The sequence below is a fragment of the Hermetia illucens genome, chromosome 1 (assembly GCF_905115235.1).
Source record: "Hermetia illucens chromosome 1, iHerIll2.2.curated.20191125, whole genome shotgun sequence".
Taxonomy (NCBI): Eukaryota; Metazoa; Arthropoda; class Insecta; order Diptera; family Stratiomyidae; genus Hermetia; species Hermetia illucens.
In genome coordinates this window covers 177,611,344-177,635,945 of record NC_051849.1, presented here as the reverse complement: position 1 = coordinate 177,635,945, position 24,602 = coordinate 177,611,344, and the positions used below count along the sequence as shown (strand labels likewise).

At 39.2% G+C, this 24,602-nt stretch overlaps 3 protein-coding genes across 11 annotated transcripts in view; 1 reads left to right on the top strand and 2 right to left on the bottom strand.

The window, feature by feature from the left end:
• LOC119661291 (embryonic polarity protein dorsal-like) overlaps positions 1–24,602 on the bottom strand; it is a 240,952-nt gene that overhangs the window by 2,309 nt on the left and 214,041 nt on the right. For all 9 annotated transcript variants that reach the window (XM_038070570.1, XM_038070577.1, XM_038070574.1 and 6 more), the window contains 3 exons: positions 22,149–22,310; positions 21,948–22,026; positions 18,684–18,800 (listed from right to left, as the gene is read on the bottom strand). In XM_038070570.1, the coding sequence (XP_037926498.1) occupies positions 18,684–18,800; positions 21,948–22,026; positions 22,149–22,310 (358 nt within the window). The remainder of the gene's footprint in view (positions 1–18,683; positions 18,801–21,947; positions 22,027–22,148; positions 22,311–24,602) is intronic.
• On the top strand, positions 2,075–3,779 carry LOC119661295 (dynein assembly factor 3, axonemal homolog). Its single transcript, XM_038070581.1, has one exon. The coding sequence runs from the start codon at positions 2,322–2,324 to the stop codon at positions 3,672–3,674; it is 1,353 nt and encodes a 450-aa protein (XP_037926509.1). The 5' UTR covers positions 2,075–2,321; the 3' UTR covers positions 3,675–3,779.
• LOC119661293 (embryonic polarity protein dorsal-like) lies at positions 19,870–21,941 on the bottom strand. The gene has a single exon (XM_038070578.1). The coding sequence runs from the start codon at positions 21,883–21,885 to the stop codon at positions 20,164–20,166; it is 1,722 nt and encodes a 573-aa protein (XP_037926506.1). The 5' UTR covers positions 21,886–21,941; the 3' UTR covers positions 19,870–20,163.

Here is a 24,602-nt window from a genome sequence, read left to right as displayed (position 1 = left end):
GAACCAAATGAAAGACACGATCCACAAAGCGGCCTTTGCAACCCTCGGGGTCACCAAGCCGGGTAAGCGGTACATCAACCGAAATACTTTGGAATGATGATGTTGAAATGAAGGTCCGTGAAAAGAAACGCCTCTACCACAAATTTCTCGGCGATAAAACGCCTGCTAATTGGCAAATTTATAAGAATGCCAACCGAGAAGCAAAGAAAGCGGTCGCTGTCACCCGAACGGACCATTACAAAAATCTTTACGATAAACTGGACACTCGGGATGGCGAGAGAGATCTGTATCGACTTGCTAAAAGCCGTAACGAACGTACACAGGATATCTAACACTTCTGTTGCGTTAATGACAACAACGGTACTTTGCTTACCAATCGTCGAGCCGCAACGGATAGGTGGCGAAAATACTTCGAGCAGATTTCAACTGAAGAATTTGCTCATCCTCCACTTTTACAATCATTGCCGACATTTGGACCGGTTCCACCTGTCAGCGCAACTGATGCTCAGAGGTGGCGATGAGGAAGACGGGGCGGCGACCCTGTCGGCCAAACCAAAACCAAGTGGCCGAGGAGAACCTCCATAGTGGTGGCACCGGGAGGCGCTGTACTCACTTTGGTTTGCCGGTCGTGATGCAGTAGGCGAATGCTCCAAAGGCCTAATTAGGGCGATCAGATGGGACCCAACACTGTGGCTCAGTGAATTCTTTAATCGGGTTATTCAGGAAGGAAGAACACTATCTGACTGGCAAGAAAGTACTACTGTTCCAATATGGAAAAAGAAAGGCAGTCCAGTAGAATGTTCAAATTACCGTCCGATCCGATTACTTTCCCATACAATGAAGGTTTTTGAACGCATTCTTGACAACCGTATTCGTGAAATCGTTGAAATAACCGTGAATCAAGCTGGATGTGTCAAAAACTGCGCAGCTACTGACGCAATACACGCTGCGCGGTTACTCTTGGAGAAACACCGTGAGAAGCATCGCCCTCTTTACATTGCCTTTCTGGATCTAGAGAAAGCGTTCGTGTGGTACGAACTCATCTGGTATGCTTTACGACAACACTTAGTGCCAGAAGAACTCGTGCGCTGGGTTCAATTGCTCTACCATGATCCGAAAAGTAAAGTTCGAAGTATGGCGGGTGTATCAAAACCGCTTCGTGTCTCTGTTGGTGTTCATCAAGAAAGCGCCCTCTCACCACTCCTTTTTGTTCTTGTTATGGACACCGTCACACGAGATATCCAACGTCCAGCGCCCTACACACTGTTTTATGCAGATGATGTTTTCCTAGCATCTGATAGCAAAAATGATTTCGAACAACTTGTCCTAAAATGGAACGATCGCCTCATGCAACACGGTCTTAGATTGAATCTAAAGAAAACTGAATTTTTGACGACCGATCCCCATGAAACAGGCACAATCACTGTCACCGGCAGTGTTCTGCCCAGAACTGATCGATTTAAATACCTCTGGTCAACGCTATCAGCCAATGGAGAACTGCGTTATGAAATTGCTTCACGCATTAACTCAACCTGGATGAAGTGGCATTCAACAACTGGTGTTCTTTGTGATTGACGTATCAACGAATGTCTCAAATCGAAAATTTTCCGCAATGTTGTCCGTCCTGTCGCTCTCTATGGTTCTGAGTATTGGCCAATTATAAAAGACAATGAACGGCGTCTTGCGGTAATGGAGACGAAGATGCTACGTTGGACTAGTGGCGTCACACGTTTAGATCACATCCGAAATGAGGATATCCGCGATCGCTATGGGATTGCATCGGGCGTGGAAAAGTTGCGAGAGAGGCGTATTCGATGGTATGGTCACGTAATTCGCGCTAACGAGAATTTACTTGCCAAGATTGGTCTGAACATCGAAATCGATGTTAAACGACCAAAAGGCAGGCCTAAACAGCGGTGGCTTGATACGTTGGATGGGGATTTAAAAGTCTCGAGATTGCACCCAGATCAGGCATTCGATAGAGCCAAATGACGAAACCGACCTCGACGAGCCGACCTCCCTTGTGAACGGGACAAAGGCTGAAGAAAAAGAAGAAGATCGTTTTTGGGGGTTTTTTTTCTCTGATTACAGTCTTTGGGTTCAAAAAAAAATAATAAAGTTTGGGAGTTATTTCAACAACAAATTTTAAAATTAAAATTGATTTGCGGTGCTAGCAGTCCTTTCAAAGAAAAGCAGTATCTTAGCAACATTACGTATCCTGACAACCTGTGTATATCGATCAAATAATAAACAAATCCAGTGTAAATTCAGTTCTATAAATATTCAACTAGACGGCATTCAGCTCCTTAAAACGGTCGAAAATGTTTTGGGGATTTTCAGAGAGTCTGGACTTGTATGAAGAATATACCAAAACAAATCAGGACGAGACATCAGAGATGAATATTCTACTATTTGGAAGTGGTGACCCGCGCCACATCATCCACACCCTAGCGAAGTCCTACAGGCATAATACCAAAATCAACTTCTATGTCGTGGATGGATGCATTGAGATCACGGCGAGGTATATTTTATTGATATGTTTAGCATTGGAAAGCGAAGATATTTCCCTTAAAGCCAAAACTCATCTATTCATGGACATCTACGGGAACTCCTTGCTGAGACCTTCTTCATACAATTATCTAGCGAGCAAAGCAAATTTTCTTATCGATGTGATAACCGATTCGGACTATCTTACGGAAAAGGCTCCCGTTTTTGATATCGAAGCTTTGAAATATCGTGAACGCGATGGGTTGGAAGAAACCTTTAAATTTTGGACACCGAAAGAAGGACACGTTTTCAATATTAAAGGATATTGGGAGACGAGGCTTCGTCAAATGTTGGGGAGTAGGTACGACTATCGTGAAGGTGCGTTTGATTGGGATTTGCAAATGCGGCTCAAGGATCGTGAAGCCAAACAGATTTGTTGCCAGGAATACCGGCATTGGCGTGAGACAGGAGTAGCATTTGTATTTCCTGAATATGACCAAAGTATGGCTAATAAGAGTTTTGTCGCTGGATTAGCCCGGCAGGGTAAAACATACAAACATCGAGGATATGTCGGCGATATTAGTGTGGGACCTTTTTGCGCTTTTGGCTTATCAACCTCTGACACGAAAATGACCAACAGCTTCCATGGAATTAACGACTTCCGGGCTACGGATGTTACTGAAAGGAATCTAATTGAATTATTTTATAAAATTCATAAAAGATCTGAATACAACCATTCAGGAGACTACGAACGGAAGCTTGGAGCAGCTTTCTTTAAAATACCCCCGCATTTAAGTGAAGCGGGTGTCAATCTTGTCGACTTGGAGAAGTTTGACAAACCTTTGATCTCAACGCCTAATATTAAAATTAGATTTTTATCTCAGGAAGAAATACTTCATATTCACGAGAATGGGAAGTTTGCTAACATGTTCGACATGGTCTTTGTAGGGAATCACTACTTTCAATTTCTGAGACCTCAATTTATAGATGTTTGTCGAGAGAAATGCTTACTCATGTTCGAGACGCAAGCACGGTCGATTTTGAAAAAGGAGGAGGTTAGTGAATTTTTACAAAAGATCAGGAATTTTGCAAAGGACAATAAGTTGAGAGAGGTTACCAAATTTAATTTAAATGTTTACTATTCGGTCGTGAAATATAAATATTGTAAAGAAGATGCGAGTGAGTGAAAATGAATAAAATAAATAACATTCTAGCCTTATAAAGTGTTTGATATATGAAGTTTGAAGGATATACGTTTAGGGTTGGCTGGTTATATTAGTTACAAGGCTATCTCGAAGTAAGACTGGCAACAATTCCTCTGGGAAATACGTAAAACCTAACTGTAGACGGGAAGGTATGCATGAGAGAAAGTAAAATTTGATTCAGGAGTCTGTCCAGTGATGACTCTCGCCATGAAATAAGAGCTTAAACCAAAGAGAAATATACCTTGAAGGTATTATTTGCTCATTTTGAGAAATTCAACTTGCAGGGATCACGGAAGTCAAAGAGACAATCAAAGGAATGAAATTGTGGCGTAGCGGGGCTAACAACATTCGAAATCCCATTCCTCTCATGCACGACTTTGCGCACCATTTCGCAAACTGCCGCATCTTTTCGACCTTGGATTTAACCAAGGCCTATTACCAAATCCCTGTAGCTCCAGAAGACATTCCAAAGACGGTAATATGCACACTCTTTGGACTCTTCGAGTTCATACGGATGACTTTCGGGTTGTGCAATGCGGCGCAAACATTTCAAAGGTTCATCCACTCGGTCCTGTAAAACTTCGACTTCTGTTTCGTATATTTGGATGGTGTTTTGGTCGCTTCTTCCATAGAGTCTGAGCACTTAGTCCATCTCGAGTGCATTTTTCAACATCTGCTTGAGGCCGGTTTAGTCCTAAACGTTGAGAAATGCTAGTTCCTCCAGACACAGGGGAGTTTCCTCGGCCACTTCATTTCCCCCGAAGGAATACAGCCCGACCCAGACAAGGTGCAAGCGATCTCAAGCTTCCCGCGTCCAAAAACCGTGAGGGCTTTGCGGAGGTTCTTGGGCATGCTAAAATTCTATCGTCGTTTCCTACCGAAGGCCGCCTAACACCAGTCCGTTTTGAACACGTACTTGTCTGGCCCCAAAACAAAAGACACACGAGAGATTGTGTGGTCTGAAGAGGCTGTTCGGCAGCCGTTGAGCTTTTTCTCCAGACAGTTAAACCTCGCTCAACGGAACTACAGCACTTACGATCGAGAGCTGCTCGCCGTGTACTTGAGCATTAAGTACTTCCGCTTCTCCCTAGAAGGCAGGCCGTTCACAGTGTTCACGGACCATAAGCCTCTCACGTATGCTTTGAAACAAAAGCCCGACAAAGCGTCCCCTCGTCAGCTTCGACACCTGAGCTTTATAAGCCAGTTTACGTCAGACATCCAGCACGTGTCCGGCAAGGACAACATAGTTGCTGACTCACTCGACTTCTCGGCTATTGCCAAGGCGCAGGAGGATGACGTAGTACTTCAGAGCCTCAAATCCAACCCCAAATACCAATTTCGGGAGTTGCCCATCTTTGGCTCGAACCTCTCTCTCTGCTGCGAAGACTCGGAAAAGGGATCTCGGCCATACATTCCGGCCGCGTTTCGCAAGGAAGTGTTCCACGCGGTTTACGACTTAGCCCATCCAGGCATCAGGACAACAAATCGGTTAGTCACCGAGAAATACTTCTGGCCCTCCATGAACAGCGATGTCAATTCCAGGGCCAGAGAGTGCATCGCATGCCAGAAGTGTAAAGTCACCAGGCATGTAAGGGAAGAAGTGGGCTCATTCCCCCGCACTACCAAGTGGTTCCACACAATATACCTGGACATAGTTAGGGCCTTTGCGAGACTCGCACGGTTACAAGTATTGTCTCACAATCATCGGCAGATTTACGTAGTGGCCTCAGGCAATACCTCTGAAAGACATTACGGCGCAATCTTGTGCCGAAGCCTTCTGTTGAGAGTGGATACCTCGCTTTGGCGTCCCTGCAGTGGTCATGACTGACCAGGGAATGCAATTTGAGTACATCCTTTTCTCGGAGTTAGGCAAACTCCTGAGATTTAAACGTCAGCAGACTACTGCATACCACCCGTAATCCAATGGGATGCTAGAACGTTGGCACCGGACGCTGAAAGCCGCCATTATGGCACGCGACGCTCCGTCCTGGACTCAAGTCTTGCCTCTCGTCCTACTCGGCCTACGTACAACCCGCCGAGAGGAATTTGCTGCCAGCCCCACGGAGCTGGTATACGGGGAGAACCCGAGACTTCCAAGTGATCCGGGCTTCGAGTCGGGGTTGGTGCGTCTGCTGAGGGACAATCTCCGACGCATCAAGGCCACACCTCCCACCCAACACTCGTCCGCACCTGTCTGTGCGCTCAAGGAACTGGACACGTGCACGCACGTCCTGGTCAGGACGGATTCCGTCCGGAAGCCGCTGCAGCCTCTTTATGAAGGCCCGTATCGCCTTCTCGAGCGGGGAGAACATTTCTTCCGGCTCGAGATTGGTGGGCACAAAAAGGCGGTTTCCCTGTCCAGGCTGAAGCCCGTGTGTGCCCCAAAACAACGGCGCATTCGCTTCGCCGTATGATGGGGAACGCAGTTCCGGGTTCGGTCGTTGAAACTCCTGGGTTTCATCTGGGAGTAGAGTGATGTGGCGCAGCGGGGTTAACAACACTCGAAATTTATTTCGAATATTGTTAATTCGATTGACAGTGGCCACCATTGGTGTTCTCCGTGGCGGAGCAGGCCATGATTAATTAATTTTTGAATTAAAAAAAATATGAATATTGATAAGTTGAGAAATGTCAGTTTAAGAAAATAAAAACAAGATTATGTCCCGTCTCTATGTAATGAGTGTATTTTTGCCTTCAGTTTATTTAAAGTAATTTGCAATTTAATTAAGCTCTCCAAAGTGTCACGTAGTGACTAACATGTCTGAAGTTAGTGAAAAAGAAGAGTTGTCACTAGACTGGTATTTTAACAACACCACTCATTGAAGCATAATGTCTAGTTGTGTATGGTATTCCGAATAAAGACGCTCAAAGTGATGTGTGGCTTTACCTAACAAGGTAGAACTACAAAATCATTGAAAAAATAGGATCAGATGACATTGTAATTCTGGAAAGGACAGTATTGGAGCCCCACAATTTGGCGCTCTTTTCGAGGTAATTAGCACGGTTGAGCGGTCGTTATATTACAGGTAATATACCTTAGCGTTGCATTCGACAACTTCAGTGCCAAAGCCATCAAACCAATTTGATATAAGAGTTAGCCACTTGACTAAAACTTTGAATACAGGATACTGCAATTTCTTCGGTGTTCTTTTTCGAAGTACCCTGGAAAGTCTGGGCGTTCCGAACAGACTACGTCATGTACAGGCCGAGCTTCAAAATGAAATTCGCTGTGGGCGTTCCAAATAGGGCACAGCCGCAGATTGTCGATGCAGTGCAAGGTGTCATTCTTTACCAACGGGTCAAAGATGACCGTTGGAGTCCATGCAATAGTATTCTTGGATACGCAGAGTTTGGCCGAGTTGTATGATCTTCTGGGATTCGGCAATATATTTCAATAGCAGGTTTTCCTTACCCTGGGTTCCCGAGCATAGGAACCTTGAGAAGAATGAGTGGGCTGAGGAAGTGGCTAGGTGCGACTTCGCTTTTGGCAATGACTCGGTCCAACAACACAACCCCGGTAATGGAGGTAAACATATTGCATTGGATAAGTGGCGTAATATGCTATGATGATGTTCGAAGCGATCGATATCGGGCTGCACCCTTCGTGGAAAAATTGTGTGAGAGGCTCCATCGATGGTATGGTCAAGTGATTTGCGTTGGCAAGATTTTACTATCTAAGATTTACCAAAAGACCGAAACAACGATGGCTTGATACACAAAATGATGGTTTGATAGGGTCTCGCCAGGCCTATGACCGAGGAAAGTGGCAAATTCGATCTAAGCCTGCCAATCTCTGTACCCGACAGGACAAAAATGAAAGAAGAGGAAGCATGCAATTTTTGAATACTTTGGTTACCTTTGGTTTTAATTAAGCTCTTCCCAGATTTTATTTTTTCTGGTGAGTTTCTTCTTAGAACGGAAACTTCGATTGAGAAATAGTTTTTGTTGAAACTAGCTCATTACAGCAACCTGGATGCTTCGCCAACCGGTAATGGAAAGGACACACCGACCATCAGCATACTGGTGGGGGTAAAAATCACCCAGTCCAGATATGAGAAGTTTAAACTGCAAAGGAAATGTGTGATTTTTGGATTTAAAACGACATCCGGTTTTCCGATTCAGAACTAGCGACTATAGTTTTGTTGGTTTATGATTTATCTGAGGAAATAAGTATTCTACGATGAAGATAATTGAGTTGTTTGAACGTCAGCCTCTCGACCATGTTACACCAGGGTCAGACCCCCGTTCGTCATATATGCATATTTGTGTCGAACTTCGTGTTTTCCGGCTGGCGTAGGCTTATTACTTGCACAGTATTAAATTTGATGAAGCACAGCCTCATTGAAATAAAAAAAAGAAAAAAGGACTGTGGTAATTCTTTGAGTAAAAAGGAGCCATACACATGAATGAATGTATGTACCAGTATTATCTGCGTCTTCGAACTGGGTCGAAATGATGAAAGATGACGACATCGATAATGCCTCAGACTAGCGGAAAAAGGATGTTTCTGGCATATTGATCAAGACCTTTGATAATCACGCACACGCTTAGCTGTTCGAACCAGGGCACATGAACAATGCAAGGCAAACACAAGGAATCATAGTTTTTGATGGTTACAACAAAAGGAACACAATAGGCGACTCGAAAAATCTCAATGCATAGAAAAGGTGAAATATAGTTTAAGTTTGGACGTGGTTTAACAAAAGTAAGGAAATCGAATCGAGCGTTTTATTATTGGCTAAAATTTTAATTGGAAGTCATAAATGCGGGAATCAACTATTCTCTTGTATCAGTATGCTCTGTTTTGTAGAAAAGTCGTAGGTATTGCATTTCAGGAGAAAATTGTCCTGTCAAAAGGCGAAATGGATCATGGAAAACAGAATCCCAGGTCAAGATTCAAGCATAATTGACATAGAACTTCAGCAAAAAGCCGAGTTTAAACCAAGGACACAGGCTTCTACTCTTTACAAAATAGCTCCGGAGCATATTATCCGAAGAATATTCATTGAAATAAAAGGAACACCACTAGTAAAATCAAATCAGCTTCAACCAACGTTGGATTAAGGGTCAACGAGATTAAAACAAAATTTACGACCTAAACAAGCATATCAATGCCAACACGACAGACACCTGAGAAAGGATGGCGAGGAAAATGACGAAAAACGGAGGGAATAAGCTTAGTAAACAAGAGTTTTCGAGGGCACACAGCAATCGATGAAGGGAAAATTAGGGTTGATTGCTTCTTCATTTCCTATTACTTTTCAGCCTCTGATGAAATCAAAGTGCGGCCTTTGGTATTCCTCCCTTCCTAGATTAGGGCCATCACTTCAACGAGAGACAATGAGTTCTTTAGGGTAAAAACTTGACGGTATCTAACTTTACATTTTGCAGATAATAAACGGATGTTCGTCAATAGGAATAGAGGAAATACAAGGCTGAATTTTATTGGACACGATAAGATATGGTGCTCCTGCTGGCATTTTCAATATATAGCGAGCGGGTAAACCAGTGTAGCCGCTTCAACCAACTACGTGATAAGTTGAACCTTATCGTATGGGGGGAGAACCTGCTGAATAATTGCGACTGAATTCAAAGGGAAGATCCCCAACTGTCTGATATTGCTATGGAAAATAATGTGTACTCTGCTTCATCAACAATTGGAAAGTATTACTCCGAGCCAGGGAAGTATGCAGTGAAGAAAGGCCCCCCCCCCCGATATTTGTGGTTGTTTCAGCAGGCATTGTCCACTTCCGATGTAAAGAAAAGTCCTTCAATTGAGGTAGTTATGATCATAGAGCGCTAAGCACACCGTTTTCTGTCGAGAGTAATAAGAGATTGGTGGTCTGCCAGAAAGCAGTGTTACGATATGAAGGACGTCACTAAGTACTAGAGTTCAACTACAAGAGTGCCTCATGGTTCGGGTTTAAAATTCAAAAATCACCTTTTAGGAGCAAGTATAATATAGTCATTACCATGCTATCATGGAACGTATCAAATATTGATGGGCTAAGGCCTGCAAGAAATTTATCTCGTCTTATGCGGGGCTTGTCTGAGCTGAAGTAATCAGGAGGAGAAGGTCAAGTTCAGTTTCAAGGGGCACTTGGACTATGCGATAGAAATGGCAGGAAAGATTACTTCTTTTCTAGCAAGGATGATGTCTAATATTGGCTCCTGTCCGGTCGGGAGCACTGAACAACGCACCGAACCCAGAGAAGGGTGAGTTCGGCATACCTGCCAATCGCGCTGGGGATGTGCGGCGCATACAGAACAGTACTGGGTGAAGTAGTATGATTCCCATGGAACTGTTAGCGAATGAGGCGCACTGTCTCTACCACAGCAGGAAGGCGAATCCACTCGATGTTATTGCGGACTACCGAAAAGTTACTAGAAAAAAGTTGTGCAGGAAATGGCTGGAACGGTGAGATAAATCCGGAAAACCCGTTGGACCTATACACTGATCTCATCTATTGAGAGTTGTCCGAGCAAAAACATAGAGGTTTCAATTACCACCTAAGACAGTTCCTTACGGGACACAGTGATTACAGGAAGTAATTGCATCGCTTCAATTTGGACGAGTCCCCCACCTGTTCCGAATGCCCCACTTTACTCGAGGACCTAGACCATGTTGTGTTCCCTCGCTCCCGATTTGCGGATGAAAGAGGGAAGTTAAATGACACCCTGAACGTAGTTATCGTACTTCATCATTAGATACGGCGGTTCCTAGCATCATCTATATCGCACGGAAGTGATAACATTTCTTTTCGTGAAATGTGTGCAAATGTTTAGGAGGATTCATAGTACATACTGTTGTCCGAGATTTGCGAGATTCGATAGAAAAGGTGTGTTTGGCGCTTAATGATGGTAAATGGATGATGGAGTGATTTTAAGATAATATTGTATAAGGGATCATACGCTGTTAGGGTAGTAGGCCAGTTTTCAAAATAAGGGAAGGAGGAAGTGAAGGAGGAAGGGTTTTTGCGCAAAAGCGCAGATACTTAAGGATCATTGACCGGCTTTTCAGCCAGCATCTCCTCTATTAGATCATAAATCAAGCGGACCAAAAACGACCACTCGTAGTGCCAATTAGTAACCGAGATTCTGAGGCATAAATTCACTGTTGACTCCATTGTAGGTTGCTAAGCATAATGTTTACATTACGTCTTTCTTTATTTCATAAATTTCAAAATTGATAACTAACCGCTCCACACCCGGAAGTAGATGTTAAAAGTATCAGACTTAGCACATGCCTTATTTGGCTCCTTTATTAGAATCCCTTTTAGGAATGCTATTTTCACGTCCTTGATTTTATCGGTCACAGAACCGTGTGTAGGTAAACTTATGCACAGCAGAGCCGGATTCAGTAGTAGGATACCGCGGACTGCCGAGTAGTTCTTTTGTGTTCTTCACAGAACTTAACCTAAGAATTGCATTCACATAGGGAGTGGCTCATTTCCCAGTAGAGAAATGTGTCTTTAACATGGTTTGAATGGGGTTTGGTTATTTTCGGGGTTAGATCCCTTAGACGTGCTTCGGGCTTAGATTCCTTAGAGGAGCTCAACTCCGTTTAAGAAAATAATGCGCGTTTGTATAAACCTTGGAGCGTGTCAAAGCTGTGGGAATTATGATTGGGTGGACTACAAGCAAAAATTCGGATGCAATGACGCAAGCAATGGATACCCTCTTAACCTCAGGAATTCCACAAACCTATAATTATATTATAATAAACATAAAATATGGCAATCGACAATGAAAGGTCATGTTGTTTATTGTTTAAAAATATTATTTCTGAAATAAAAAAACCAAAACAAGTGGAAGCCTTACATACCTCAATTATTATTGAGAACAAAATTGCAATCATTTTCATCGTTAAAATGAAAGAAGCGATTTAGTGCAAAAAAAGCAATCAATGTAAATATTGTTCAAGCAAAGTGATGGAAACAATAAAATGTAATGAGCGAATCCATTTTCTGGAAATGTTTGATATTCCTAAGAATATGTAATTGCTCAATCCACATTAATTGATACATTAAGATATGAAAACAAGCAAACGATAATGAGTTCATAATCATTGCAGAAAATAATGAAAGTCAGAATTTCTATAGCTTTAGTTGGAGGAATAAGTCACTAGAGAATTCTTGTTATTTCTAGTAAAATACAAAATAATGAGAAAAAATTCTCAACATTTCTAAGTAAAAAGATAATCGGTGTTATAAACAGCAATAAACTGATTATGAGTAATATTATTTTGTCTTCAGTGTAATTAATTAGAAGATCAGACAACATTAATAAATAAAATTAAATTCTTTGATTAAAAAACAATTAAAACTAAAAAAAATTATGAAAATTACAACAATAAAACATTGCATATAAAATGAAATCATATTAATTGAAACTTCACTAGTTTATACTTTTACTTTTCCATCATTATTATTCTTCCAGAAGAAAAATATAGATGTATATGTAAATATCTTTCAACACTTTCAACTTGGTTTACAAAAACAACTTCTCAATTTATGCATCGAAGAAATAACATGGAAAATTAGTTAAATTATCTAGTCCAATTGAATTTTACTATGAAACATAAATATTTGTATTTTATGTTAAACTTTAACAATTTCAGGTCGCAAATTTGAAATTCTATAAGATTTAATTTTTTTTAGATCAGATTGTCCTTAACTTGAATTAAATGAATTTATAATTAACAAAAAAAAAGCCAATAACAATGTAAGTTTTCATTACATTTGAGTACTAAATAGGTTTAATGATTAGAGATTTATTTATCATAGGAAAATTTTATTAAATAATGAGAATCTGTCTATAATTTAGAAAATAATTAAAATTTAAAATATTTATATTTTAAAAGAATTTCGATGTAATGCACAAGTTCATCACAATAGAGTCGAATTATTATTTAATAAGAATTTCAAATTAGCGAAAAATAAACGAAAACGATTTGAGTATTCTCGTATGAATTCCTACTATATATTTTTTATATAGTTAAAGTATTTTAACAGCTACCATAATAAACAATATATATTCATTACTGTATAGTTGTACACATTTTATTATTCCTAGAATTCATTTCGTTAGAAAATATTATCAAATAATCGGTAATAACCGTATCTCATATTACGAAAATTTGTTACGTTTCTATGCTTTTATTCAATATATGCGTTTATTTTTCATATTCATTTTAGAAAGCACTTATTGCACTGTAAGGAACCTGAATAGTAATGTAGATAATCTATATTTGTTCATATAAAATTTTTATATATTCGTATATATATAATTTTCAAGTTGTTTGTTAAATTTATTTTCGCGCTATCTTCCGTTCGTGACAAAAATAGTATCTTTTTAAAATTTATTTTCAATTTTATAAACGTTCCTAAATTTCTTTTTTTTATAAACATTAATTATCCTCTACTCCATTTATTTCCATTGTATAATAATGGATCCTCGTATTTTTCTCCCACTGCAGCCAAACTGCGTTGTTTCTTGATCAAGCCTTCGATAAACGATAGTCGCCGCCGTATTTATAGTTAATTTTACAATTAAAGGATTTACACTTGCATATTCTTCAAAGACGAACTCCACTCTTATGTAGAGTTCAGTAAAACATTTACTTTTCATCTTTATTCTGTTTGTTATCAGCTTCATAATAGGAAGTTCCAATTTCGTGTATATTTTGTTAGAATTTCCGATTTATCTCATTTATTTTATACAGAAAAAAATATATGATTGAAGTCAAAATAAATTTTTAGCAATTATCAAATTGTTTATGCTGTAAAGCTTATTTGTTGAATTGCTGTTGGTCTCCACTTAGATATAAAAATACCATTGAGAGTATCCTTTCAAATTTTTAAAATATCTTCAGAGAAAAATAAAACTAAAAAAACTTAAGGGTCTGCTTGTGAAAAAAGTAAATAAATAAATCGAGAATAAAATTATGCTCATTTTCTGTGTATGATCTGTTTATTAAATTTGTTCCAATTGAACTATTTGCATAAAGGAAGAGGAATAAAATGAATTTGTATTTACAATCTCTTCGTGGATGCCCCTTCAAAATTTATCCGAACATTGGAAATGTTCATAATTTTCGTACATTTCTAAAACAGGTTTTTCAGTAAGGAGGATATGGATGTTTGCCTGACAACGAATCAGAGCCTCTACTTTAAGAACTGCTGAAACATAAGAAGAATAAGACTCATGCCGAAAATATGACCGGATCAGAGCTACTACTTCAAGAGCTATTGAAACATCCTGAAGAACAAGACACACGACGTGAAGCTAAACGCTAGCGACAGGCTCGATCAAGATTAAGAATCGATCCCAATACGCAACCTTAAACGATAATGAAGACTACGATTATAAAATGTATGAAAATGTCCTCATTGATCTAATGGCTATATTGTGCATAAATTGTTGTGTGCTTTGAAGCTTCAGTAAGAAATATCTGGTATATCTTGTTCCACTGACAAGGTTAATTTACCGCCACTGGTTAAGGCGCCAGAGCCAATTCATATTGCTGGAGCTACTCAAGAATCCAAACACTTTTCAAATTTATATTCGGAAATACAATGTATGCTTTCAAATGGCATCGTTTGGAGTAACGAATATTGTAAAATACAACGTCAGCCAGGTTCAGCTAGTTTGACCTAAATTCTTGTTCCATGGGATATATTTATTTCGCACTTCAAAGATAAGTCATTCGTTTCTTGTTCTTCAGTGGATGGATCGCTTAAATCTTAATAAGTCGGACGTGGGTAACTCCCTATTGAAACAGTTTTTGCTCCTTGGGAGTGGGGTCTTTGAAAATTGCTGGAAAATCTGGTTAAATTAACAACTTACAGATTCATTTGCTGTTTGGCAATGTAAGGGCGAGTTTATTGTGCGGATAAATGCCGAAACTGAAACAAAGTAGGCTTTGTCCACCTCCTCAGAGGCATGTAAGGAACTTGGGTTACTTCAGGTATGACGTACAAAATGGGATGAAGGGGATGTCCGTAGCGCCCTACACTTCTGAAGCCATGACAAAGCTCAAGGGGTTCAGGTAACGTGCTATCGCGTAAGTAGAGACTTTGTTATCGCGCAAATCAAGAAAACAGAAGTTTTCGACTTCAAACATTGAAAAAACAATCATAAAAGAACTGTCAGAATCCTTTTTAGTGAGCAAGATGTGTTCATGTTGTCAAAACATCATCCCAAACCGATTTTGGAGCACGATGAGGTTTGTGTTTGTTGATAAATTATATGGTCGCAAACTTCTTTCGTTGGTACCACCAGATACTGCGGATTTATTGCTGTTAATTCTAGCTGGATGGTTACATTTTTGAAAAATAGATGCTTGCTTGACTTAATCGATTTCTTACCAAATATGAAAATGTATGAAAACGAATTACAGGGACAAACATTTCAGTTTATTGCATTCAAGTAATGTTCTTTCGGTCTCCTAATCTATGGGAATTCATTCTCAGAGTGGCAGAAATATACCTACATATCTGAGAGAAAACTAGGTTAAGATTGGACGGTAGTGATGAAATAGAGGAATGAATCGATTAAGACCTAAAGAAAAATCGACGTCAAAATCCTCCGAGATTTCGCCTCGGTGCAGCACGTGACATTTTGCGCCATCATATGTCGCTTTGATAATAACTATTAGTTTTTCCGGAATTCCCCTCGTACGTAGAGCACTTTAGATACACTTCCTGTTCATGCTATCGAAAGCTTTCTCGAAATCGATGAAGAACAAGTGCAGTGAAGATCTAAAGTTCGGGAACGGTTCCAAAATGTAGGATGTTAATGTGGTCAATGTAGGAGGATCCCGAGCGGAAACCAGCCTGCTCTCTGTTGACGAAGCTTTCAATATGCTTTTTGATGCGTTCCAGTATTATTTTTGCAGCAACAAGGAGCACGGAGATACCCCTCCAATTGTCACACTCCCCTTTTTTGGGATCTTACAAACATCCCCTTCTTCCTCTTTGTGGGAAAGGTCTCAGATTTATAAAATTTCCGTATGAGATCTGCATTGACTGCAGCTGAAGCGATAAATAACTTTGTGGGGAGACCGTCGAGCCCAGAGGCTTTATTCCGTTTGAGTGCATTGATGGCCGAAATGTATCTTACAGTGGCTAGCTATTTATTCACACGACTGAAACTGTCTTCTTGCTGTTGAAGTCATAGTGCCTAACCTGAAGACACTCAGTGATGTAAGCGAAGTGTCGATTGAATTGCTATTATACATCCAAGTTTCGCAAAAATACCAAATGATCAATTGAAAGTCTGGATCTTTCAATTGATCATTAGGGAAAATTATTTTTTGTTTTGAGGATATCAGTGAAGGAGATAACGAAAATTTCCAGCTGATTGTTCCTTAGCACGAGTGAAATTGGGTAATGAAGGAGTATTATGACGATGCTACAGCTGCCCATTTTGGAAAGCATCAGCGCTTAACTAAGAGACGTTTTGTGACTGACCAGGTGAGTAAATGTTCGGTAAGCGATCAAAAGCGTTTCGAGCTACTGCAGACATTCGTATATAATCTACTTTTCAAGGATCAATGCAATGATTTGTTTGTGCCACTATCTGAATTAAATGGAAATATGAGTATCTTCGAGGGGAAGAATCGTGTTCTCAAACTAAAGTAATCGATTTTAGTAGGTGGTCTGAGAAGCCACCATTGAGGCAAACAACAAGACCTTTATAAGGTCTATGAGGTTGACGGAAGGGAGTTTACAGGTAAATTTGAAATTAGTGAATTGGTAACGCATACAATACACCCATGATGGCGCGATCGGTTGAAAGTAAGCTTTTTGATTTTGTTGACCAGGGTTCGCATCCCGGCCGGTCATCGGTGTTTAGCTTCGTCTTTACCACTTACGGCTTTAAGTGTGATGATAATGAAACCCAAGCAGATTTTCTCCTGAAAATCAAATATCAAAAAAAAATATATAACAATACGAAAAAAAGATTGTGTGCGACAAGCACGTGTTAAGCCTAGATAGGCGACCAAACATGTACCCGATAACCGTCACTTGAAACAAGTGGAGGGGCAATAGAACGAGAGAGTGAGTCAATGGAAAGTGTCAACATAACTTTTCTAAAGGTTCTCCATTTATGGTTTTGTGGAAAATGAAACGTTGTTTGTTGACACCTACTGATACGAAAGATTGAATGAACCCATGCAGATAATGGCGTCGTTCTAAGGGGGGATCTTTATACACTCAAAAAGAGGGGAGGGGGGGTGCAAATATTTTTCACCGAATAAAGATATACTAGAAAGTTTTGTGGAAATCCTCCTCCTGCACAGCACCAAATTTAGAATGTTAGTATCACATTAAAGTGAGTAGTGTTATTACTTGGGTGCTTTCGTACCTAAAGCGCCGAGCTTCCGTTTTTCGATTTGTTTGCATTTATTCCACGTGCCGTCCGCGTATACTTTAACATGATCGTCGTCCTGAGAAAGCCCGTTGAAACTGGCGAAGGCCAGGAATCCTCAACCAATCCTCAACTCCTTATTTGGCACCATGGGAGCTTGGGTATCCCTCTGAAAATTCGGACTTTCAATTACGATAGAGGTTTTATATAGGCTTTGCATTGGTTGAAATGAATGCCTGACTGCACTCAATATGGTTCCGCGGGGTTGAGGATACCATTGTACTTCATATCCGAAGAAGATCGTCGAATTATATTTACATGACGAATAGATACATCCTACTGGAGTTTCATGTATTTTGTTCTTTTTCACTCTCATCGGACAGATTCAAGATAAATTTAAGGTAAGTGAACTGAAAAAGGTTAAGTGAAAGAATATGGAGACGTAGAGCTAACAAAAAATGGAATTGATGATATCTCCTCAAAATTTCCGAAACTTATGATACGTAAGAAAAACAAACAGACCAAATAGCTTCCAATTTTGGAAAGTTTTCTCCTATTTCACATTTTTTGGCTCTGAGATAATAAATATAAATTCAGGTTCAATAATAATGGTAGTGAAAGTACCCTTGTATAAGACCGCTTAGTTCAAAATTATTTTCACTAAAGCTTTTTAATGTTACAACAACAATTGATTTACAAATTTCAATAGTCTTCTTTCACTAAGAAAAGTTATGCATTGTGGCATCTTGTATCAAAATATTGTTCAAAATACATTTGAACCTTAGTATTTCGTACATTTATCTTTCAATTCAAAAAAATTGTTTCAATATTTATTTATTTACAAATACAAATTCGTACTCCAAGTTTCAATTTATAAATATTTCATATTCACAAAATCAATTATTTTACAAAAAGATGTATTTATACTAAATTATATAATATACATACTTCAAGTAGATCTTCAAAAATGGGAAGATGCAGTTTCCAAAGTTTACATTGAATTGAAGTAAAATATTTCCTCCAAAACTAACGCAACTGGATTAATTCTACAACAGTTCAATGTGACAAATATGTTTTAATATAAAATTACAAAGTTTTTTTTTCCAATTGAGAATCAGTCAAATCAAATATATTTCGAAGACTTTCATTCTTGGCGAATGAGAAAGTTTCGTTTGGGCGAAAAGGCCAACAATCCAAAAATTTACAGACGTCTTGGTTCGGAGAGGAATGAATGGAGACGTCGCAGTAATAGTTTTCCCATAGAATTTGGGAGGGTAAATATCAGTGAAGCTAGTATGGATACATACAGAGACCTTAAACACCACCACCAAATATCATGTTGATTTTCGCAATTTTTTAGTTTAAAATTAATTATAAGTTTGATATTCCACCAATTAATATATTTAATTTATATTTGATGCTGGAAAAATTGCGTAAATCAATTAAGATTGAAAAATATCTTTCATCTTTTTTTTACTCAGTGACTCCTGGTCATAAATCCATAGATAATGAATGCGTATATTCATGTAAGGATGTGTATGAGGGGATTTTCTTTAGCCCATCACCAAAGAAATGAAAGATGAAGGAGAAGTATAAATATTTGTGTTTTTGACTTACGACCATCCTGAGCTTGATGTGGTTCTTGCAATTTTTGCTGTTCCTGAAAATGCTTAAACAAATGCGAACTAGCTTCACCGCCAAACTTTTGTCGCTTGCGTTTTAAAACGCTTGGGTCTAGAAAAAATATAGAAAAATTACAATTAAATAAAGTGTTTTTGTTGTTCCTTTTTATAATTCCAATTTGTTGATTTTTTTTTAATGTTTTTTGTTTTAAAATACGTTTTCTAAAAGTTGCAGTCAGACGACCGTTAAAGACCTTGTGTTTTTAGGTTTCTTTGATACTTTGCCCTTCTCAAAATATATTACTTACGCATTGAAAACGTTTTGGTCATTGTTAAGTAGCATTAACACGATGATCGTTACTTATATGCTATTTGTTCAACAATCTTTATAGAGAAACGTTGATATGGTTTTCAGTATCAAGTTTTTCTATGTACAAAATTCTTAGTTGTCTATTCTAATAAAAGATGTAAATGCTATAAATTTTGTGATAAGATGATTTCTCTAAAAATATTGCACTGTCTAGTTGGTTCAAAATAGTAAACTACAATTGTTTTCTAGCTATCGTGCTGTTCAAATGCTCAATTATTTGTTTATTTATAAATTTTGTAATTAAATTTGTAGTTCGTATATCTAAACTTGTCACGGACCAATTCATATCTATATAAATTCTATTATATCTTTTTATTTAAAACAGTCATAGAAGAATAAGATTTCACCTTGCACCCAATCTCATGTGATTTAATTCATGGAATTTGATAGCTACTATATTATTATTTCAATTATTCTTTTGAAATCATGAGGAACACAGAGTGGTGAAAGTTACAGGTGCATCGTGGTCGTGATCCCATAGAGGTATTCATTTTTTTTCGTATAAATAAAAATTTAAACTGGAATCAAGAACAGGCTTAGGCCTTATTTCATCTATCAAAATGATGGTTTGCATCATCTACGATCAACAATTCATCAAATCTAAGATGATTGAAATGTAACTGTCAAAATTGTCGGAAAGACACCTTCAAGTAAGAAATAGTTTCCTAAAATCAAACTGCCAGGCCTGTGGGGCCATTAAACCATGCTGTTATAACGAAGAATGTTTCAATAATTCTTCAATTTAGCTGACTTCTATAATAATAATCAAACTGCAGTCAAAAAACCTTCTCTCAATAACAAACACGATACAAAACAACCATAAACAACTTTTACTAAACTTTTTACTCAACAACATTTTCTTAAAAACTATTTGACGATAATTTAAAATAAAATAATAAATAAAAATCATCTTAACACAAAATTTAAAGCATTAGTACAATATATTGTAAGTACTGTATAAATATTGAAGATTCATTCAAAATCAACTGATCCTTGTAAAAATATCTCTATAATTTAGTTCCACCGATGATTACTTCTTAATACTTGTGCAACGTGAGGATAAAACCACTCCCATCACGTATGTTTCCCCATTGTTCAATAAACCTCAGTTGTTCAATGAGGCTAAACGACGCGCCACTTCGGCTGGGGTTAAAATTTCTCCAGCATCAACGGGGGCATAATAGCAAGAGTTCTCATCAAATTCACTGGCAGTTGCCTGGGGTGGTATGCTTGTATATAAGGCAAAATGTTCAGCTTCTGTCAAATCAACCTCTGGATCGAGATGAACACCAAACTCCCCTTCACAAAGATTCTTTATACTTTGAGCATCAGCGATCGCAACCAAATTCATGTTACCTTCCTGCAGGGGTATATCAGCAAGCTGTAAGGCACTAACGGTTTTACGATCCAAGTTATTAAGGGTGATCGTGCTTGCATTTGAATAACGCTCATTCATTGGTAGAGAGTTGGAGCTATCGCCTTTCAGTGGAATATGAACAATATCGGCAGTGAGATGGGGTCTCTTCCCTGATACACTGCTCACGCTACGCCCGACCGGTTTTGATGTTTTGTGCCCTTTATTGAAGGGTGAATCTGCCTGTAGCGATCGCATCGATGCTCGATTGTTTGTCGGCTTTGTCTGTGGAGAGTAGTTGGCTATACTTGGTTCACGCGATTCAGCGGGAGTTGTCTTTTTGGAATGGCTGTCGCTTGCCAAGTCCGATTTACTCTTTCGTCGAGAGAAGAGTTTAGAGAAGAATCCTGGTTTCTTTTGTTTAGGAAGTGTATTGGAGTTGTGATCGCTCGGTGGAGGAGGCGGAAGGCGTTTTGTGGGAGGGGTTTGTTCGGGTGTTTTCATGATGATAATTTGTTGCGATTGCGGTCGGGGTGTTATGCTACGGCTGGACCCTTGTCGAACTAGATTGTTCTCACTATAGCTAAGATTAGCCGCTGCTGGGGATGGTACAGATGACGCAGGGCTACTGGGTTCATCAAATTTCCGTGATCGTTTAGGAGGTCTTGGTGGTAATTGTTGTTCTTCCGTTCGAGTAACACTATCACGTTTGCCTAGGTTAGAAACATCAATGACAGGGCCAGGAGGGTTCACCAAGGTCTCTATGGGATCAGGATTTGTTGTCTCAGCATGATGGGAAAGAGGAGGAGTAGGTGGCATCGGAACGCCCATATCAATTGGATTTCTGAAAGCTTTTTGCAAGCTGGTGTACGTTGCTGTATCATCAAATATATCATCAAGATCCATTGGATCGACTTGGGGAAGACTGTTATCCAAGCTACTCAACTCGTTTGCCATGGTGTTCTGGAAAGTATCACGTCGAAGCTGATGCTTTTCGTAGATATCTTCCAATTCTTCTAAATTGCTGAAAAGTTCATTAAGCGTTTCGGCTTCATCTACTGATTGTTTATTCAATGGAGGACGTTCAATTCCATTAGCAAGCTCCTCACTACCTTGTTCAAATTTACTAGCCCGAATCCATTCACTAGTTTTCTCTTCAGCAGATTTCTTTGGAGTTTCTACAGTTTGCTCCAAATCCATCTCGACCTCTTTCATCTTCTCATCAACAATACGATCAATTTCAGTGGAATCTGGCAAAAATGATTTCGGTTCCTCATTCACTGGGGTATCCAAGTCAATAACCTCTTCCTGTTCGGAGGGTTGGTTGCAACTCTGATCAATCGATAATGGCGATATAGGCTCAACTGGTTGAGGTGTTTCTTCTGGGTGAGCTGTTCCATTTTCAACTGGTTTCGGAGTGTTTTGAATGCTTTCACAGAGTATTTTATCATCTTGTAAAATTCTCGCAAACATATCTAGATCTGGCTTAGCACGAAGACCCAACTCCTTACTAAATTTGAAGAATGAATGCCTACCTGAATCCAATGGGAGATAATCGAAGGGTATTGGTTCGCTTGTTGCACCGTCCGATGGTCGTTTGAGTTGAATAAAAACCTGTTTGATGAGAAATAGGAAGAGAAGGGATGAAGTTTTTTTTTTCTTTCTAGGTTTGTTCAGTTCAATCCTCTTAATTTCAAAGGCTATGCAGATGCCTTTTTCAGATATCGAATACAAACCTTCACTGGCTGTTCTATATCAAGCGTTCGATATCTCGGTGTGCGGAAATTTATTGCTGTTTGCTTATGTACATCAGTATGCTGGAATTCTCCGTAAGCTTCCCAAACTGTTTGACCATCTTTCTCTTCAAAAAATCTCACAGCTATATCTTCTTTTGCTACCTGAAATTAGATAAAATTCGTTGATTTAGTTCATATTTGTAGACAATTTCAAAATATTGGTGACCTAATGCCAGATTAAGGAAGAAATGTTTGGCGGCAGACAGAGTTTCCAAGGGTTTAATTGCGGATGGTTCACGCCATGGTATGCCTTGGAAAATCTTCCAGTCTTTATAATAATGAGTAGTGAGGTGCATACAGGTTTCTGCTATTGAAGGGCAAACTTAAGTTGGTACGACATTGGTCAAAGGCTATTCCGCTAAGCTTGGTGTAATTTGCAGGATGGCGGATTGACCATCTTGGGAGATATCCATACAAGCTATTTAGTAGGCTCAGTATTTTATGAAATGGAAAATTGCAGACGACTGGGAAGTCTATTATACTCGTCTGTTTGGACCCTGTGCGACTATTTTCTCTTTCTCTCGCACCGTCCATTTCTGAGATGGACTATTTACTTCTCCTGGGCGAAAAATGAGGGTGCTTTGGGGACACTATTGTAGATTATGATTCTTTCTTTATCATTGTATTGTATGTAGTTTCCTGATACCCACCTATTCATATATATGAAAATTATACTGTACTCTCCCCAAAGTAGTACTTAAGAATCAAGAATATGTTTGAGTGAAAAGTTGCTTCAATCCAGAGGCGTAGAACTTGGGCGCCTCCCCTATTATACCTAGCTTTCACTAAAATTTATATTCCGAGCCCCGAGAAAACCCTGGGCCTTAGGGATCCCACTTTCTACTCCCTCTAGTCAGGTCTGCTTAAAGCTTTATTTTTATTTTAAATAAATTACACAAAAAACCGAGGGTATTCCAATGACATATTGCAATGAAACCATAACCTTATTTTTAAATCAGGCAAAGGATGAAGTCAATCGGCTAAGTTGAAAGTGATCATATTCGTGGACCATTAGAGGCATAGGTGTATAAAAGTAATAAAAAGGCTCTATGAAAGACACCTCCAAAACACTAAAGTTGCCACGTATCTCAGAGGCTATTGTACCATCAGGCCGTTACAAAGTTTAAACAGCATCCATTTAAGCAAAAACTAGGCGATCAAGATAAGATGAGTAGAGAAGGTTCTTGGTGAAGTGGAAAGAAGAACTGACTCTATTATATGGCAGTCACATTGTGGTTGGGAGACCATTTCACGGAAGCATACTCGATGACCCGGGAATGGATATCTACGAACTGGTGGAGAGAATAAAGGACGAGGCTAGATATCCTGGAAGCTTGCTAAAAAACGTCATCCCGAGATCCTTGTAAAACTCAATCGCTGTTAAAGACTGACCATCAAAGTAATGAGTGATTGTCGAAAGGGAATTTTTTAATGAATAACATAAAATGTAACATTTGCTCACATTCAGTGCTAACATATTCTGAGCGCACTTCCATAGAGATAGCCTGCCGAGGTCTGATTGAAAGCAGCTTTTTTCTGTAGAAGAATCAGAGACAAAAAATAGTTTTACATCGTTAACGTACCAGAAGACAGGGCCAAGTAAATAAGGTAGGTGGATCACTTATGAAGAACGAAAACAGGAAAGGGGTAAGAATGGAGCCTTTGGAGGGCTCCGAATTCAGGGAAGAAAGGAGTCGAGACAGGATCACTGAAAAAGACTGCAGATAACCTAGCACATAGATATGATTGTAACCAGGAGAGAAGAGTTGGTGGGAAGTCGTTTGATCGGAGTTTATTGATAAGATGGGAATAGCCAACTTGCACTTTGATTGATTCAAATTCAGGTTTTAGGTATTTTCCCACTGATTCCTTTGCTGACTTTTGTGAAACCATTTTGGGTGGTATTGACAGGTTCTAGAGGCATATAGTATACTAAAATTCCAAAGAAGCAATCAATTCGGTAGGAGGAACAGGGTTTAGGGAAGTTTAGAGGGGTAAACTAGACGGATGACGACAACACTATAAGATTATGACCACACCTGCGGATTAAACTTGTATATTTTAGAGAAAGGAATTAGGTCTAAGTCAATTTGACTGCATTTATGATGAGGTGAGTATTACTATAGTTTTTGAGGACGAGAATGATTTGGGTACAGATCTGTCCATCGCATAATGTATTACCACGGAGAATAGCTATAGGTTAGTGGGTCCAGAATGCTTCTCCAGGATTATATTTGGGATTTAGCCAATTTCGACCAACTTTTTGTTCTTGCTCCGCTTCAAAGAATTCGCAATCGTTTTGGGTTTGTCGAAGTTGACTCGCGGGGAAGATGTGGTGAGCACTTGAAAAGATTATTTCAGCTGGTTTATATACTGATTTCGACTTTTAAGTCC

Coding starts and splice junctions, on each gene's coding strand:
- LOC119661295 (XM_038070581.1), top strand. CDS start 2,322: ATGTTTTGGGGATTTTCAGAGAGTCTGGACTTGTATGAAGAATATACC.
- LOC119661293 (XM_038070578.1), bottom strand. CDS start 21,885: ATGTTTGCGAGAATTTTACAAGATGATAAAATACTCTGTGAAAGCATT.